Below are 20,103 nucleotides of genomic sequence, written 5' to 3'. Positions count from 1 at the left end.
AACAGAGTGAACCTTGCATGCTGGCCAACGCGGGTGATCGAGGGAAGAAAAAAGGACGCTTGCAGTTTCCAGGGTGACAAGTTGGGAGAGGATCATTGTGGCTTTGGAAGCTCACGGCAGGGCTGGCAAATGTATGAGCAGAGAGTGTCTCCCAGAGGGGATAGAAGAGCCAGCAGTGAAGAAACCAGCGTAAGAAAAGCCCATCTGGGTCTACCTCAGTGTTGTGATCCCAGCAGTGGTCAGCCCATAAGCAGGTCCTGATGATGGCATCAGCCTTCCCTTCCCGCATTGTGACATTTAGCAGCTGACTGCTATGAACAGGGAGGTTCTATTTAGCTGTAATAGCTAAACACCTTTGGCAGACCTGTCCTCTGTGGGCCCCTCTGCAGCATCCAAAACACATCTACACTCTCCTCCATGGAAGTGCCTAATAGTTGCTGTTTAAAGCCTGCTTTTGCTTTATGAAGACCATGTTATCTTATGCCAGCCTTCGCCAACTGAGTGTTTTGGACTAGAACACTTGTCAGTCCCAGTCAGCATCTGGAGGGTGGTAGGTTGGTGAACGCTTCTTACACCATGCTGCTAAAATCAGGGTGGCTTCCTTTCAGTGGGGCAGTGGAACCCACTCCAGGTTTTAGTCTGGACTTTCGAGGAGCTGTTCAAGGTGCTGAACGGTGGCTCAGCACCTTGAAAGTGCTAAAACCCGGAGCGGGTTCCACTGCCCCACTGACATGGAGCTGCCAGCCGCCACTGCCTAAAAATCTAACCAGATCCAAACAGGGGTATACCACCGTTGCTCACTGGTCGTTTCCTTCGTTTGACACATGAAAATTTAGCGGGTGATGCTTCTCCCAAGGAGGGAGATAACATGACTGCCAGGAAGGGGAAGAGTTCAACTCCCTTGATTTCCTCTGCATTTTAACAGCCCCCTGTCCAAACCCAGAAAGCAGGCTGGTGACATCCCCCCCCATTGTTTTATCTTCATCCCAGGCAAAGCATCTCTTGCTAAATGGCACAGGACCCTTTCACTCCAGGCTGGGACACCTCAGGTGCAGGAGCCAAAGGCAGCCCCCTGGGGCTTCTGACCTGGCCCCTGGGACTCTCCTCCCTCTTGCCCCTTCCTTCCCCCTTCCTTCACCCCTCCCTTCCCCTCCCCATCTGCTTCCCATCCCCTCCTTCCCCCCCTCCTCCCCCATGGTCAGTTTTACCTATCCTACAACCTGGGAGACCAGGGTTCCAATCCCCACACAGCCATGAAGCTCCCTGGGTGACCTTGGGCCAGTCACTGCCTGTCAGCCTCAGAGGGAGGCAATGGTAAAATCACCTCTGAATACTGCTTACCATGAAAAGGCCTATTCATAGGGTCGCCGTAAGTTGGGATCGACTTGAAGGCAGTCCATTTCTATTTCCATGCCTGTTGCTTGCCTGGACGGAGGATATAGGGAGGGGTGTGCAAATGTGTGTAGGACTGGCATGTGGACCCCGGAAGATGGCCCAGAAGGGAAAGTGGCCCTCGGGCAGAAAAAGTGTTCCTGGCCCTGCATTCAATGGGCGTGAGCACCTGTGTGTATGCAAACATCGTCTTGTTGCCTTGCAAGCATCCTCTTTGCCAGTCTGCTGAGGGGACATTGATCGGCTCACTTTGGCATTCCGCGTCACGGGCTATGCCAGCCGTTCTACTCATTAGCAGATGGGCTTGGTGGCGGCCGCTTGCCTCCGCCGCTCTCAGCCGTTGCCATGGTTATGCAAAGAAAGCGCAGGCCTGCCCCACCGAGAGACTCATTTCATTTTCGAGAGGCGAGCACTAGACGCTTTGGCACGCCAACCCCTGGCAGCTGTCCTCTGCCAGCTCTGACGTCAGGCCTCTGTGCAGTCCCTCTCCAAGGGAGCTGCAGATTCCTCAGCAGCAGCTTGCCCATACACGGAGCTGCGTCTGGTGCAAAACAAAACACAACAAGGACATTGGGTGTCCCTTTTGTGAAAAGGACAAAGAAGCCTTGTGCTAATACCCCTCCCTGTGTGGTAGCGTGGGAAACAGCCCCGTCCTGCCTGGTTCCCAGGGTCAGCATCAGAAGTCGGCATAGCTGGGCACTTGCTGGGTGCCCATACACTTAGAAGGGCCCATTGCTAATCTTGCTGACTCCAGACCCTCTCCAGAGAATTGTGCCATTAGAGCCCCTGCATGGGGCAGTGGGAGAACTGCTGCCCTTCCCACAGTCATTTGCTCACCTCCACCCTGGACACATTTGCCCCTGCTCTGGTACTCAGCATGGGTGCTGTCAGGTCCCAGCCGGGAGAATCATCATTGGGAACTCCTCATCAGGGGAAGATCAGGAGGCTCTGGCATTAGACCCAGCACAGGGTCAGGCTCCACCTGGGGTGAGGAGTCAGTGTCCTCTGACCAGATTGAGGAAGGGCCTTCTGCACCTAGGGTGAGTTCTGCCTCTAACATCGAGGCTGAACAGGTCCCAAGACAAAGAGACAGAGGTCAGCTTAAACACCAGGTGGAAACGCAGCCCATCCAGAGAAGCGCCTGACTGCAGGCAAGGTCTCCTTGGGAGTAAAGGCCTGACTGAAGGTAGTTGATCAGGGTCAGCTGAGGTTGGGGGCTTGGTTCTAGCAGCTAGACCTCAAAACCCCCAGGGCTAGGGTGGAAGGGCTGGTGGAATAGTGTCCAGCCAGCCAGCCCTATCCCTGGCCTGTTTGCTGCTCTGCTGTTGGCTCCAGACCTGACCATGGACTAGCCTGGACCTGCCTCTTGACTTGGCCTGGACCAGCTTTGCCCACGGATAGCTTGGACCCTGACCTTTGGACTGCTGTGACCTTGCCTCTTTCCTGACCCCTTTGCTGTGGACTCTGCTTGTTTGGACTCTGGCTTTGGACCGGCCCTGGAGACTGACTTGGTGTGGCCCACATTGGCAATGTTGCTGGGAAGTCTCTTACCTTCTCAGGAGCCTGGTGAGAACAGGACAGGCTTAGAGCTACTGTCTGGGTCCATGGCACAGGCAGGCAGCCTCCTAACATGTTAAATTATCCAAGTGTGGTGTAGCGGTTAGAGTGCTAGACCAGGACTTGGGGGACCAGGGTTCAAATCCACCTGTCAACCATGAAATTCACTGGGTGATCTCGGGACGCTCACTATCTCTCAGCCTAACCTACCTTATAGGGTTGTTGTGAGGATAAAATGGGAAGGCGGAGAACCATATATGCCACCTTGAGTTCCTTGGAGGAAAAGTGGGATTTAAATGTAATAAATAAATACATAAAGTTGCAATGCCCCATAATGTTGCTGTTGGACACTGCACCTTGGGGATTTGAACACGGTGGCTGACCACCCTGCTGCAAAGCTGAGCGGTGCTTCTGCAGCCATAACAGATGCAATGGTGGCAAATGCATCGGGGGTGAGGGATGAGTGGCATCATACCATGCAGCTGCTCTGATGGTGCCAGTGCATCCAGAAGGGGCTCACCTGCAGCACCATGCTGAGGACCCGCTAAAGACTGGCACCAGCCTCGCTGGTCCTTTTTGATGGCGCTGTATGGGACTGAACCCTGCGGAATCAATGCCTCGTAATGCAAGGGTCGCCTATGAACTGGGCCAGAAACCCTTGGCATCAGGTGTACCCTCTGAGAAAATACACAAATAGGCTATCGGCAATGTTTTTGTGTAGGTTTAACACTACAAAAACTATTATGCAGTGTGATCTAGAGTGACATGTATGGTACAAAGGTGTCAACCTCCATGTTGCATTGCATCTGTGAGCAAATCTATCCAAGCACGTTTAAGTGGAGCAATCAGTAAATACTGAGTAAGCAACAAGTTTTATCTGTCTGCAGCCACCCATTTGTCATTAGAAAGATCTGGGCACGCTTGACTGATTTACACCAAAAGGGTGTGAGATGGGGAGAGGCTGTAGCCCAGTGGATAATCACATGCTTTGCATGACAGACAGTCCCAGTCACCAGGAGATGGAATCTGGTGTCTTGGACACCAGGACTGACATCTCTCTGCCTGAGTTCTTGATGAGTTCGGCTGCCCTTTGAGGGAGACAATCTGGGATGAAGTGGATCAGTGCTCTGACCCTGCATAAAGCACTTCCATAAGTTACGTCCGTATATCTTATCTACTAATTAACTCTAAGGCTTATGACCAGTGTTGAGTTTCCATTTTGCAAAATGCTTCGCAATCTTGATTGTGTTTCATCTTCCCAGCAACCCTGTGAGGTAGGCTAGTATTATACCCATTGTGCACATAATGGAACTGAAGGAAGGAGGGAAGGACTTGTCTCAAACCAGCAAAGATGCCAAGGCACAACTGGGACTTTTGCCTCGCAAATCCACCCCAACTCTTCCTCTGCAGGGTCCAACCTGCAAGGGGAAGAGGCCGGAGCTCAGTGGTGGAGCACCCGCTCCTCATGCAGAAAATCCCAGGTTCAACCCACGGCATCTCCAGGGAGGGCTGGGAAAGACCCCCTGTCTGAAACTCTGGAGAGCTGCTGCTGGTCAGAGTAGACACTGCTGAGCCAAATGGGGCACCATTCTGAGGCTGTATCAAGGCAGCTTCCCAACGTGTTCACTGGCATTGGAGAAGTTGCGATGCTCTCTGAGGATGAGCTGTAGATCTACGGTAGGGCACAAGCTTGAGGGAAAGGCCACAGCTCGGTGGTGGAGCATCTCTTTTGCATGCTGAAGGTCCCAGGTTCAATTGCCAACATCTCCAGGAAGGACTGGGAAGGGCTCCTTTCGGAGTGCCTGGAGAGAGGCTGCCGGTCAGTGTTGAGCAGGGTTGGGGAAGCCCTTGGATCTGGAGAGCGGGACTGAAAAGTAGCCGCCCCTCCTAAGGCTATTTTTGACAGGCAGGTGGATCCGTACACTGCCAGCTACCCAATGATGGGTGGATCTGTGCCCACTTTCAGCGTGAAGTGTCTCCGCTCTGGGGCTGCACACATGCCATAAAACACATGTCCTTCCTGAAGAATCCTGGGAACTATAGTGTGTTAAGGATGCCAGGAACTGCAACTCTGTGAGGGATTGGCGCCATTTGGGAACTCCAGAATGGAACTGATCCTGACCACGGAGTTTGCATTTGGTGCCAAATTTGAAGAGCACTCCTGAACGCTCCTTGGCGGTTACAGCTTTACCTGTCCTGCACCTGCAGGGCTTGGCAAAGTTACTTTTTTTGAACTACAACTCCCACCAGCCCAATCCAATGGCCATGCTGGCTGGGGCTGATGGGAGTTGTAGTTCAAAAAAAGTAACTTTGCCAAGCCCTGCGTGTGAGTGACAGGTGTGTGTGGACGTCCAAAAGCAAGCAGGCCAAACTGACTGGGGCTGGCAGGCCATTTTTGGCCTGTGGGCTTGAGGCTCCCCACCCCCAGCATAGCTATAGATTCCTATGCTGTGTAGTGGACCTAGCATTCCAATATAATAGGCTCCATGGGATGTTAAGGAAAAGAACAAGTTCTACAAGAGTCCTATTTTTAAAACTTTTCCTGAATATCCACCTTTTCCTGGATGTTTCCCCCTGCTTTTAAAACAGCTCCGCAGCAGGCAGTAATTCAGCCAGTGAAACTCCTCAAGGCACTGAGAAGCATTTGACTGGGAAAATGGAACATGTTGAATTTCTGCCTGTCTGCACCACTGGAAGTTGCAGGAGCCCTTCCTGGGGGAAAAGACGGCAATCCAGACCTATCAGGCTAGCTGGTTGTGATTTCGTGGTGTTTAGTTGTTGTTTTAAAATGACAGATTGTTTCTCAAGCAATTTCATTGCACATTATCCACACTGATGGAAAGTCTTCCTGAACCTGGTGCCTGCCAGTTGTTTTGGATTACAACTCCCATCAGCCCCTGCCAGCATCTAGGCCTGATGGGAGTTGTAATCCATAACATCTGGAGGGCACCAGGTTGAGGAAAGCTGGGCAAAGCCAAACTAGCAGGAAACAACAATTACACTCACGTCTAGGGTTGCCAGGTTCCTGGCCTGAGACTGATCCTGTATCTTTAGGAGAAGCGAAAGTCAGCCAAGTGCAGGTGTTCTTGCAACTCTGTAATGGGAAAAACCACAAGGTGGAATTTTCCCTTCCCCCTGCACAACTTTTAAAGATCCTCTTGGAGGCCGGGCCTGGCAACCAAGAGGTCTTCTGTATCTTTAAAAGTACTACTCACGTCTGTCTTGTGGGCTTCTTCCGAGAGGGTGCCTGGGCAGCCACTGTGGGAGACAGAATGCTGGGCTGATGGACCTTTGCTCTGACCCAGTAGAGGACTCTCCTTGTGTTTTCACATGTGCCTCTGCTGTCGAGAAACCGTGGGCCAAATTAAGGCCGGACCTTGCAGGCAGGGAAGTGTTGCACCCACTCCAGAAGTCTTGCCCCTGGCCTTGGGTCATAGCTAGGGCAGACATCAAAGGGACTAGCAAGAATCAATTGAGCTTGATTAATCATCAGCTGGGCTGAGGGCAAGGGCATGCTATCTCCTCCCGAGATGTACTTTGGCCTCTGTACAGTCATAAAACCAGACAGTGTACAGGCTGCAGAATTTTGCAACAGACCAACTTTAAAATATTGTCCTACAATTGCCACAGTGATTGGGCTCCTGTGCCACTAACTTGACAGGCAAAATTCAACAGGTGATGCTTCCCTCCCCCCATGGAGTAGGGATGGATGAATCTGCCAGTATTTCTCTCAGTTTCTCATTTTTCAAATCATAACATCAGTTCTCCGCATTTATGTAGCAACCTGTGATTATTGTTGTGAAATGAAAATTTGTGAGCATTTTAGTGCAAATCTTTCCTCATGTACACATTTTTTCCTATGCAGTTTTGACTAATATACACGTTTTCTGTTCCCTTAATGTAAGACTTTTTTGTATGTTGTTTTCCCAAATGCATGCATCCTTAAGCACACTTTCCCCATTTTTGTACACATTGGTTGGAGAACTATATGGCAACAATGACAGGAGTGCCAGGTTTGAAGGGTCATTGTGTTTCAGTTGGCACAATGGTTCTCATAGTGTGAATTAGGTAGGTTCTCATCAAAATGCAAAGAAAATCAAGGGCTGGTGTAGCTAATAGGCTGAGCTACAAATCACTGTGGCAGCTTAGTCCAGTGTGAAGGGAAATGCTTGATAAAACAGTCATCAGTGTTGCTGATGCAGAAAATTATCACTCTCTCCCTCCCCAAAACCCATACCTGATGTGTGGTAAAGTGCTGCTTGTCACTTAGCAATAAGACCCCCCCCCGTAACCGAGATGATGGATGTAGGCCTTTAAATCTCTCATTTGTCAGGTCACCACCACAGTCCTCCTGCTTGCTCCCTCTGTTATTTCACCAGAATATTTATTTATGGCATTTATACCCCTCCCTTTCAGCAAAAAGGCTTTCAGAGCAGCTGTCAAAAATCAGTCCTGAGATGGACCCTGCTGTCAGGCTCACTGTATTAAAATGTCATGACACAAGAGGAAAAAAGGAGGGAGGGATGAGGGAAAAGCACGCTCAGGCACAAGTTCTTCTAGCACTTAAAGTTACAGCTGAATTCAATGGCAGTTCTGGCTGCCTTGCCCTTGATAAAAAGCATGTGACGATGTCCAGGCCAGGAGGACGCGGCAGCTCCTGCCACATAGTTCCTCCCCCAGACAGCTGACTTGACGGCAGTTAGTATCCTCACAGGAGGGGACCTTTCTGCCCCCTCGCTGACGGCAGAGGGGGCTGGAAGCACAATAGGATCAGGGTGGGGACAAACAGGAGGCACATCATGCCCTGTGGCATCAGGGGAGTTGAAAGCACGTGCCTGGCGCCCAGCCTGCAAGGTGGCAGCTCTTCTTTGGCAGGGTGGTGCAGACTATTTGCAGGGACCTCAGACAACTGGGGCAAGCTGCTGCTTGGCAAGCGGTCATCTGTATTTGCCCTCTGTAACATCCCACCAACCAGGAAGGAGAACTGAATGTCCCTGTAAGGATGTGCCAAAATCATGTCATCGTTTCCAAAGAGTTTTCTGCTTTGCCTTCCCTGATTTTTGGATGCGTGGAAAGTCTGTGCAGAAGAATAAAGGTTGCTTCCAGACCGGAATTTAATATTGCGTCCCAGGTCTTCCTAGGGTAAACATGAGGGCTGTGCGTGATCTCCCCTGATCCAGTTTGGGGCCTGATAACAGCACTCTGATTGACCCCAATCTGACCTGGGACAATTGGGGGCTGACCAACCAGGATCAAGGCCCCAAATTGATTTGGGACCGGTTCTAATGTTTAATTAGGGTTTAAAACCCCAATTAAATGTGGTCAGGAGGGTAAACAGATGGCCCACTCAGTCTTGCTGGATGCTGTTTCACAAGTGCATTCCCTGTGGGGAACTGACTCCTCCACAGGGCACGACTGAAGCAGCTGGTGAGCGGAGAGTAGGGAGGGGAAGACTGGTCCCTTTGGGTTTTTCCCAGTTTCCCAGTTTCCCAATCTCAGATTCAGTTTTCTACATTCTGCAGCAATTTGTGAGTTTTCTTTAAAAAAAAAAAATCTTTGTGAAAATGCTTCAGCATTTTAGTGCAATTTTCTTTTAATAAATATGTGTTTTTGTATCCCATTTTGAGTAATGCAGACATTTTTGCAAGCGGTTTCTCCTACCATGCATTTTTGTACATTTATTTTTCACTCATGTGTTCATTTTTGTGCACACTTTCTCCCAATATATGCATTTTTGTAAACACTGGCTGGTTGGAGAACGGCACTGCAAAATTTGGGGAAGTGCGACTTTCAAAGGACGGCTGAGTTTCAGTTCTCATACTGGTCTGAAAAGCGCGAATTTGATAGATTTAGCTTTCAGTGGGCACTGAATCAAGTTTCTCCCCATCCCCAGCAGAGAACTGGATCCTGCTGGGAAGCCCTGGCAAAGAATACCCTCACTTCCCCTCCATCCCTCCTGTTGGTCACCCAGTCTTGTGACAACTCCAGATCACTCCAGGTGGGCCAGCCTGGGGCAATCTGGGGTTGACTCAACCTGATCTGGAGGAAACCCAGATAAATAATAAATGTATCCCGCCCTTCCTTCCAGTAGGAGCCCAAATTGGTTTTGATATCCGAGCTTTTGCCAGATCAGTTGCAGAGCCCCACTGAAGACCCCCACACAGGGAAGCGCCCACAGGCGGGCCCTGCTCTGAGGGCTTGCCACCTCCTGGCCAACCTGCATTCCTTTCACAGCACAGTGTTGCATCGTGATCTTTGTCGGACTCCTCTTCACCCGCTTCTGGCTGATCAGTGCCCTTTATGCTGCCTGGTGGGCCTATGACTGGGAGACACCGAACAGAGGTGGAAGGCGAGTCCAATGCATAAGGAACTGCATCGTCTGGAGATACATGAAGGACTATTTCCCCATCACAGTAAGTGTGGAAGATTGGGGGGGGGCATCCCTGCATAGAGCTTTGCTCCCCCCCCATCCATTTAATTAGAGCATGTTCTGCAAAATAATCAAACGCATGCTACTGTAAGGAAGGCCTACAACAAAATCTTGCAGCGTGGAGTACTTCAATTCCGGGTCCCAGCTAGACATGCGTTCCTCTGAGATGGTCCATTCCATTCCCCACCCCTTTGTTTTCCCAAGTACAGATGATGCTTAGTTCTCATTGCCTGGATTTTGGGGGTTGGGGTGGAGACGGGTACTCCCTTCGTTTCCCCCGCTAAGGATTTTGTTGTATTTATGCGAATCTTGACAATCCCCTTAAGCACACTGATACCTCCCGTATGTGCGTGCGCGTGCGTGCTGATTTAGTTCAAGGTTCTGGTTTTGGTGTACAAAGTATACAGCATGGGAATAGGATACCTAAAAGACCTAAAAAAGATATACTAAAAGTATATCCCTTATATACCCTGTAAACCACTGCGCTCTGCAAGTGAGGGCCTCCTGCAGATACCATCTTATCAGGAGGTCCATTCTACACAACATAGGAAGCGAACCTTTAGTGTGGTGGCACTGACCCTTTGGAATTCCCTCCCCTTAAATAATAGACAAGTGCCATGTTTTCAGCACCCGCTGAAGACCTTCCTCTTTCAACAAGCCTTTTAAGTAGAGACCTTATCCCACTCTGTGTCTGTGATGGAACTGCTTTTTGAGATGTTTTTAAGGCTTTTTTTAAAAAAAAAATAAAAATGTTTTGTTTTAATATGTTCTCAAGGATGCTTTGTTGTAATATATTTTACAGTCTGTTTTTGTGATATTTTAGAGTATTTTTAGTGCTTTTATTTTGCCACCCTGGGCTCCTACTTGTTTGTTTACATATTGTTTTTATATTTTGGTTTGATATTGATTATATGTATGTTGTATTTATTATTGATATTGTTGTATTTTATTTCTGTTGTGAACCGCCCAGAGAGCCTTTGGCTGTGGGCGGTATAGAAGTGGAATTAAATAAATAAATAAATAAATATAAATCTAGTAAGTAAGTAAATAAGAAAATAAATAAATAAATAGTTACATAAGGATCAACACTTAAAGAACTGAGATTGCTGTTGGGTGTGTCTGTCTGTCTGTTCGTATAGCAGCTTCTCACCCAGACTCCTGACCAAGTAGCCAACCACTAAATTTTAAATCTGACCTGCACAGGGGAGTTAGTAAGCCCCTTAGCTGACCACAAGATGTGGTTTCTGGGCTATGGTCAGCCGAGCATGCCTGTCCTGAAAAGGTGGGTGCAGGGCCTGTTGGAAAATGTTATGTTATAGTTTATTTCTAGGCTGCCATTTGGCCAAAAAATGCACAGGTTTGTGTGGGAGGTAGGGTTGCAAGGTCCATGGCCTGAGACTGATCCTGTATCTTTAGGAGAAGAGAAAGTCAGCCAAGTGCAAGTGGTCTTGCAACACTGTAATGGGAAAAACCACAAGGTGGAATTCTCCCTTCCCCCTGCACAACTTTTAAAGATACAGAAGGCCTCTTGGTTGCCAGGCCCGGCCTCCAAGAGGATCTTTAAAAGTTGTGTTGGGGGAAGGGAGAATTCCACCTTGTGGTTTTTCCCATTACAGCATTGCAAGACCACCTGCGCTTGGCTGACTTTCTCTTCTCCTAAAGATACAGGTTCAGTCTGAGGCCCTGAGCCTGGCAACCCTAGGGTGTGGAAGTGTCCATAAGAACAAAGGTACTTCTCTTGTGGTGTGGATAAACGTGTCTACTGTCTGGACAGCAGGGGAGGCTGGTCCATATGGGCAACTTGGGCACTGCCCCAGCCAATCTCAGCCAGTCCTCACTTGTCTGTCTTCTGATGACCAGCCTAGGGGGTGGCCCTGGCTGGCAGATTCCTCCTCCTCCTCCTAGGGGGAAGGGTCGTAGCTCAGTGGCACAGCATCTGTCTTGCATGCAGAAGGTCCCAGGTTCAATCCCTTGCATCTCCAGGTAGAGCTGGGAGTGTTCCCTACCTGAGACCCTGGACAGAGGCTGCCAGTCAGGGTAGACAGTACTGAGTTAGATGGACCAAAAATCTGATTTGGTATCAGGCAGCTTCCTGTGTTCTTCTTTAATCTCAGTGTTGCCCGTGTGGGAGGATGCAGGGAGGAGTAGGATGGGGAGAAAACCAGAATGAGTTTGGCTGTGCCTGCCATTGGCTCCAACTCCTGTAGGGCTCTGTGCCTTCTGCCCCATCAGTCCAAATGGGCACCAGCCCCCAGTGATGCAGAGGTCTTGGGTCTGCTCTGCTATGCATAGATGATGCTCTGTGGGTGACATTGAAAATGCAGGGGGCGTTTTCATAGAAGCAAAGAAGTGGCTGGCCACGGTGAGAACAGGATGCTGGACTAGATGGGCCTTTGGTCTGATTCAGCAGAGCCCTTCTTATGTTATGTACCTCCACAATCAGAGGCAGTATACCTGGAAATACCAGTTGCCAGGAATCCCAAGTGGGGAGAGAGTTCTTTGCACTCAGGTCCTGCTTGCAGGCTGCCCGTGGACATCTGGTTGCTCTCAATGAGAACAGGACGCTGGACTCAGTGGGTCTTTGGTGTGATCCAGCAGACTCTCTTCTTATGTTCTTAATGAGATTATTCGGCATCCTGTGGCTGCCCTTGACACGACCACTACATGCCCTGTTTCCTGGACATCAGCACTTAGAATCATAGAATAGTAGAGTTGGAAGGGGCCTACATGTAGAGTGCAGCACCAATTTACCAGTATAACCAGTAGAGTCCAGTAGCGTTTTAGCTTGTGTATCAGTGCCAGTCGCCGACCGAAATAATAGACCATCAGCCAAGTCTTTAAGAAAACAAAACTTTACTGGTTTCACACCGTGCTCCGTCTCTTGCTCACCAACCAACTCTATAATGCTTTCCTATTACCCCCACACCTCTGTGTGCTCATTGAAGCCTTTTCATTGCTGCTTCACTGATCAGTTACAGCTGCAGCCTGACCTTGGGCGTTTCTGCCAAGTGCTGTCCATTACCGGCTTCACTGTGTCTTTAACTCCTAACAGTCTTGTCTGGAACTGGCTGTGTTGCCCACCTAAGCCTGACACTACAAGGCCATCCAGTCCAACCCCCTGCTCAATGCAGGAATCCAAATCAAAGCATTCCCAACAGATGGCTGTCCAGCTGCCTCTTGAAGGCCTCCAGTGTCGGAGAGCCCACTACCTCTCTAGGTCATTGGTTCCATTGTTGTATGGCTCTAACAGTTAGGAAGTTTTTCCAGATGTCCAGTCGAAATCTGGCTTCCTGCAACTTGAGTCCATTATTCCGTGTCCTGCACTCTGGGACGATCGAGAAGAGATCCCGGCCCTCCTCTGTGTGACAACGTTTCGTATACTTGAAGAGTGCTCTCATATCTCCCCTCAGCCTTCTCTTCTCCAGGCTAAACATGCCCAGTTCTTTCAGTCTCTCCTCATAGGGCTTTGTTTCCAGTCCCCTAACCATCCTTGTTGCCCTCCTCTGAACCTTTTTTTTTTGCTTTGTTTCTCAAAAAAAATGTGTTTTAAAGAACCTGCACATTCAGGGCAAAGACACATCTTATGTACATGTGGCAACTAGTTTGGCCTTAAGACAGGAGTGGGAATGGGAAACCTGTGGCCCTCTAGATGATGTTGGGGGTACAACTCCCATCATCCCTGATTATTGCCTATGCTGGCTGAGGGCTGATGGGAGTTGGAATTTAACAATATCTGGAGGGCCACAGATTCCCCATGTTTACCCTAAGATTAAACCAAAACGTGCTATGTTATATTTGTCCAGCAGATGGCGCCTCCCAACCAATCTTTACAAAGAAACTACACATCAATCCGAAATGTCAGAGACATTTCCTGGTAAAGTTGATGTGAACTTCAGAAAACTGTTATTAAGGGGTTTCTGACATCACAAGGATCACAACAGCAGCGAGGTGTGAAAGGTGCTACAGAGATTAATAATAATAATATGAGAGTTTTTTGGAGCCTCACAAGTCGATAACCTATGGGGAATGAAATAGTAATGAAGTGGATAGTAGATTGGGACATTTTAGAGTTGCAGTTTGGTTAACCAAACTGGAATTAAACTAGAAGTCAACTGGCCAAGTCTACTGATCAATTTCATTGTGGTTCTCAGAGCTCGAATCACTAACAAAACCAGGTATCTTCCAGTCATTTATGCATTGCATTAATGTTTAATTCTCCAGAAGCTGTCGATATAGCAAAACTTGTTTAGCTTAATATTAATCCCTATAGCACTAGTCAGCATTCAAATTGTAACCCTTCTCTCATGTAATTTTTATAACAACGTTGTGAGGAAGTTGAGGCTGAGAATGGCCCTTGTGGGTGAATCTGGGCTCGATTCCAAGTGGAGGGCCAACACTGTGGGGTCTTTGTGAAGCAGGGATCTCCAACACAAAGCCATGAAGGACTGAGCAAATATTTTGAGGTCCCCTATATGCCCTCTGGCTCAATCCCCTGAATTGGGAGCCACAGGAAATGACAAATCCCCTGGACCCCAGGTTGCTCAGAGTCATCTGGGACAGAGAAAGGCAGGACTACCAGATCTGTTTGTGTGCCAGGAGTCCCTCCCTTGGAGTGGGAGGGAAGGATTGGCAAGAGAAGTCAGGAACTATCTCCTCTAGTTTTGTTCCTCCTGTCCCCATGGGCATTGTTTTGGGGAAAGCTCAGCTTGCGCAAGGCCACCCCCCTCCCCTGGAGGATCACACTTGCGGTTCTTCCTTCAGCTCTAAAAGCACCTTCAGGAAGGGCAAGTCTGTGCCAATCTCTGTTCTTTTTCAGGGGCTTTTGTTGGCTTCCCTTGCCCTCCTCCCATCATGGACCAGTTTGCAGAAGGCATCTTAGTCGCAGGAGGATTACTCGCTCCCAAGAGATTAACTGGGGCCTTCTAATCCTCCCATAATATCTTGATAGCACAAACGAGGGAGTGAGTCCCAGGATGGAAGAGGTGAAGTGAAGGGAACTCAAGTATCTTCCCCCTCCCCCGGGGGCTAATGTTAATCCAAGGAGCAACCCGGAAAGATCCCGCAATGGAGAGAAACAAGCACTCAGAGGTGGGGGGGAGGCAGGTTCCATCGCACTGTAACAGGGAAGACAGTTAAGAGCAGAGCTCCCTATATCCCACCTAGGGATGGGGGACAGATATTTGGTGGTGTTGGCATTTTAATAAGAAGCTACCTAATTCAGACTTTGCAAAACGATATGCAAACCGAAACACAATTATCCTTCTAAATTTGGACTTCTCCAAAATTTGCAATGCAGTTCTCTGACCAAGCAATGTGTGCAAATATGCCCATATGGAAGTGTGCACAAAAAATTGCATACAGTAGGGCCCCGTTTATACGGCGGGTTCCGTTCCAGACCCGCACCGTAAAGTGGAAATCGCTGCAAAGTGAAACCCCATTGACTTTAATGGGGTGTGTCACATGAAAATGCCGCAAAATGCCGCAAAAGCGGCTTTAGAAGAGGGGAGGAAAGCTGCCGCATTAGCAGAACGCCTGTAAGCAGGGCCCTACTATATATTTGTGGAACTAACATGCAGAAATGCATTACGCTGGGGGAAATTGCTTGCAAACGTGTATATTAGTCAAAACTGCATACAAAAATGTGTTTGTTAGGAGAAATTGGTACCCAAATGCTGACGAATTTTCGTGAGGATTTAAAATAATAACAATAACAAGCACCAATTGCTACATAAATGTGGAGAACTGGATATAAGATTGGAAAAATGAGAAACTGGGAGAAACCAAAATGAACAGATTCCTCCATCCCTAATTCCACCCTATCCCAATCAAAACCAAGGTGGCCATGTGCAGAGCAGAGTTCTTCATTTGAAGGGCTGCGAGAGGAACAGCCCTCTATTTGAAGGCACTCTTTTGAAGGCTGGCCAGCCCAAGGCCATGTCCTCACCTTGCATTACAGCAGTTTAAAACAGTCATGGCGTGCCCCAAAGAATCCTGGGAACTGTAGGGTGCCAAGAGTTGTTAGGAGACTCCCCCCCCATTACCCTCACAGAGCTACACTTCTCAGAGTTCCCTAAGAAGAAGGATTGACTGATAAATCACTCTTGGAATTGTAGCTCTGTGAGAGGAATAGGGGTCATCTAACAACTCTCGACACCCTTAGCAAACTGCAGTTCCCAGGATTCTTTGAGGGAAGCCATGACCAGGGCTGTGGAGTCGGAGTTGTGGAGTCAGAGTCAGAAGCAATTTTGGGTGGAGTCGGAGTCGGTAGAAATATACTGACTCCGACTCTGGCTTCAAAATAAATTTTGATTGACAAATTTTTTAAAATATAAATTCAAAATGTCAAACAAGCTTCCCATGAAGTCAGCTGTAGTTGAGCATTTCACCATAACTCAAGATGGAAAACATTTTGTGTGTCAGTGTATGACACAGGACCCAGATGAAGACAAATGTTGTGATGCCAAGATCAGAGCATATTCAGGCAGTGATAAAAATGCTCCTATGAGAGCTTTCAATTTAAAAAGACATTTATAGCCCTTTCCAGGGCTGTGGAGTCAGAAGCGATTTTGGGTGGAGTTGGAGTTGGAGTTGGACAGTAGAAAAATAGAGGAGTCGGAGTCGGAGTCGAAGGTTTGGCATACCGACTCCACAGCCCTGGCCATGACTGTTTAAAGTTGCATCTATTTATTTATTTATTACATTTATATCCTGCCCTTCCTCCCGAAGGAGCCGAGGGCAGCAAACAACAAGTGATACAATAATAAAAAACTTGGAACTCTCCCCAGGCCATGCCCCCTCTCTGCAGGCCACACCCGTCATTGGGTCTGATTTGTGCTCCTGGTGGTTTTGCTTAGCTGAAATGTGTCCTTGATCTCTAAGAACGCCTCTTGGTTGCCTTGATTGAGGACAGAGAAGTGTGTGGGTAGAAACTAGCCTATTGTACAAAGGTTGCTCCGGCCATATTTGCCTCCAGCCATGCCCACCACTGGTACGTGGCCCTCAGAAGATTGTTCCAAAGAGAATATGGCCCCCAGGCTAAAAAAACCAACTGCTTTAAATTATGATGAGACAAGTGAGATGCTATGGTAGTTTGTCAGGTGTTTAGGTAGATTCCCGATTCAGAGCAGAGCTCCTGGGCTACAGGAGGAGAAAGCAACTCACGCATAGGCAAATTCACTGTCCAATCATTGGGATAATGCTGTGCTCACACCTCTTACCTCCTCTGCCCTTTTGCAAACAAAACACTCCGAAGAGCCATTAAACAAGATCACTCTGTATAGCAAGTGACATGAGTTATGCAACGCCTTGGCAGTCTTCCTAGGATGTGAAGGCTGGTACCAGGGCAACCAGGAGGAAGGGATGGACATCACTGATAACAAAGGGTAAACACAAGCAGCTAATCATTAAAAAGAAGCATCCACTGTTTAATGAGCGCACTGATGAGCTAATGCTCACTCCACAGTTTTGGGGGGATGGCTACTCCTGGGTAGATGTCACCTGTCCTGACATTATGCCAGGAGGGTATTGCAGTTTGTTGGTGGGGAAGTGGATCTCGTTGGTGAGCCAAATCCTCATCTCCCTCCCCCATCCATGGGCCAAGTTGTTGTTGTTATTGTTGTTGTTGTTGTTGTTATTATTAGTCGCCCATCTGGCTGGTTATCCAGCCACTCTGGGTGACGTACAAAATAAAAGGTGCAATACATTAAACATTAAAAATCTGAAGCAATAATAGTAAAACCTAGCCCACCGTAAAAGCCTGCCTCAAGAGCCAGGTCTTCAAGGCCTGGCGGAAACTCATCATGGAAGGGGCCTGGCGGAGATCATTTGGGAGGGAGTTCCGCAGGATGGGGGCCACAATTGAAAAAGCCCTCTCTCTAGTGCTCACCAGTCTGGCTGTTTTGACTGGTGGGATGGAGAGAAGGTCATTTGAGGCTGATCTTGTTGGACGGCATCGCTGATGATGCTGGAGGCGCTCCTTCAGATATACTGGGCTGAAACCGTGTAGGGATTTAAAGGTCAAAACCAACACCTTGAATTGGGCCCAGTAAGCAACTGGTAACCAGTGCAACTCTTTTAGCAATGGAGTGATATGATGTCGTCGTCACCTGCCTTTAATCAGGCACGCCGCCGCATTCTGTACCAGTTGCAACTTCCAGACCGTTTTCAAGGGTAGCCCCACGTAGAGCGCATTGCAGTAGTCTAGGCGAGAAGAGACCAGGGCATGTACCGCTGATGGAAGCAGATGATTGGGAAGGTAGGGGTGCAGCCTCCATATCAGATGGAGTTGATACAGCACCGCTGGTGGGCCGGTGACCAGAGCTGCCCACCTGTCAATTACCTGATGCCACAATGACATCAGCAGATTGTTGGGGCTTGCAAACCCTTGAGTGGCACTCAGCTAAATAACTGTGCTGCTGCCCCCCTCTCTTCCCCTCACATGCATCCGGTGCCATCTCCAAATCTGCACTGGTGGGTTGAGTGAACCCCCGGAAGAGATTTAGGGGGCGCACTGCCGGAGGAGATGGGAAGAACATTCCGTTGCGCGAGGAAAAAATCCTTGCGTTAACAGAAGGATCTGCTTAGTGGTACACTGAATGCAACCCCATATGGCCCAGCTCCATCGTCACCTCCCCCAAACCTGACATCATCTATGACATCAGCAGTAAAGGGCAGGTGGGCGCAGCTGGGCCAAAACAGCCTGGCAGGACACGTGGGGGGGGGCGGCGAGTGGACCTAATTCGGCTTGTGAGCAGGAGGCTGTAGTTACTCAGGGCCATTCCAAGACATCTGACTGCCTGAGGCAAAGATTAAGATCTCCTCCAAAATTCCACATACAAAAGCCAGCTAGACTGGCAGTGGAATTTCACTTCAATGCTAGGGCTGGGATAGTATAGTTAGTAGCATAGTTTATTTATATACCACTTTTTGGCCAAAAGGCCCCCAAAGTGGTGAACCACATATTATAAAACATATTACAAAAAAAAATTACATAAGAAATATACAGTAAAAAATACAATGCACACAATAGATAAATCAAATCCGTATTTTAAAAACAACATGAACATTCAATCTATAATACCAATACCCATTAGTCTTTTCCACATTCATTCCCACATTAACAAACTTCACACATGGTACAAACATCAAGAGAGTTACTTAAAGGCATGCACAGAAATGGTTTTACTTCTGAGGCTTACATTTCAAGTAACAAATAATCATATAAGGATTACTTGCTTTCTTGATGTTGAAAGCAATACATTTTACATTTAGCTACATTTCTATGGCTAAGGATAATCCATTAAGATGTTCTTGCCAACATTTTGTGCCTATTAAGAAAATACATAAGCCCTTTCCAGGCATTTTCCTGACCGATCCCAATGTCCCCATATGCAAGAGTTCTTAAACCTCCATATTTGACTGATCCACCTGATCCATAGCATTCACCTCCACACCTGAGGGCAGCAGTCTAGCTTGGGGGCTGCTGACCATGGGGCACACACAGTGGTGTGCTCAAACAAGGCCGATGGGCTTGGGAAAAGCAGGCAGGGGACATCTTGTCATTGCCTTCCCACAACCCACATCACCTGCTACCTGGATCAGCTGCTTCACACTACCTAATAGTAGGGCCAGCCCTGTAGTTACCCACTAGCAGGGATGGGATCCTCGGCCAGTGCCAGTTTGAAAGCATTTCGTCCACCTAACAGGCCGGTATCGATTCAAATTCATTCTTTGTCTGCTAGCTCCTGCTTCTACCATAACGGGCATTCCCAACCCTACCTGGGACCTTCTGCATGCAAAGCAATGGCTCTACCCGCTGAGCTATGCCCCTTCCCCTAATAGCCATGCAACACAGAGGAACTTGGGAAGCAGCCAAGTCAGACCATTGGTCTATCTAGCTCAGTAGATGGACCCACACAAAATGCATCCACATTTTCGCGCAGCCTTTTTTGAAAGAAATAACAATTCAGAGATGATATGGAAGGGGTGAGAACTGTATGATGGAAACAAACAAGAGGAGCTGAAATGGACAGATATGTCCATTCCTAGTTGAGAAGGAAGCATCAAGCAAGGAATAGGTGTATGACTGTGCTGATATGCCCACAAGCATTGCTTATCTCACGTTACCAATGGCAGTCATAAGAACATAGGAAAAGCCTGCTGGATGAGGCCAGTGGCCCATCCTGTCCAGTGTGTTGTTCTCACAGTGGCCAACCAGATGCCCCAACAGGAAGCCCACAAGCAGGACCTGAGTGCAAGCGCACTCTCCCCTCGTGTGGTTTCTGGCAACTGGTATTCAGAAGCTTACTGCCTCCAACAGTGGAGGTAGCTCTTTACCATGCAACAAGTCATGAAACAGTCCCTTTAACAAAATGAAAAATGGAAATGGGCTGCCTCCAATTCGATTCCGACTTATGGCGGCCCTACGAATAGGGTTTTCATGGTAAGCGGTATTCAGAGGGGTTTGCCATTGCCTTCCTCTGAGGCTGAGAGGCAGTGACTGGCCCAAGGCCACCCAGTGAGCTTCATGGCTGTGTGGGGATTCGAACCCTGGTCTCCCAGGTCGTAGTCCAACACACTAACTGCTACACCACACTGGCTCAAAGCCTCACTTAAAATCAGTACAGGTGTTGCTTTCGGAGCTTCTGCTTCAGGGCTAAATCGTTCACCTTTCCCAGCTTCAGGAAGCTGGCGGATTCTGCAGCTGCACCACGAAGGTGCAGAAT

General features: G+C 48.5%; 1 protein-coding gene across 1 annotated transcript in view; it reads left to right on the top strand.

The window, feature by feature from the left end:
* MOGAT2 (monoacylglycerol O-acyltransferase 2) overlaps positions 1–20,103 on the top strand; it is a 50,065-nt gene that overhangs the window by 3,328 nt on the left and 26,634 nt on the right. The window contains exon 2 of the mRNA XM_061629638.1: positions 9,184–9,362. Coding sequence (XP_061485622.1) covers positions 9,184–9,362 — 179 coding nt within the window. The remainder of the gene's footprint in view (positions 1–9,183; positions 9,363–20,103) is intronic.

This window comes from Rhineura floridana, chromosome 5, assembly GCF_030035675.1.
Source record: "Rhineura floridana isolate rRhiFlo1 chromosome 5, rRhiFlo1.hap2, whole genome shotgun sequence".
NCBI classification, from domain to species: domain Eukaryota; kingdom Metazoa; phylum Chordata; class Lepidosauria; order Squamata; family Rhineuridae; genus Rhineura; species Rhineura floridana.
This window is presented reverse-complemented; position numbering and strand designations above follow the sequence as displayed.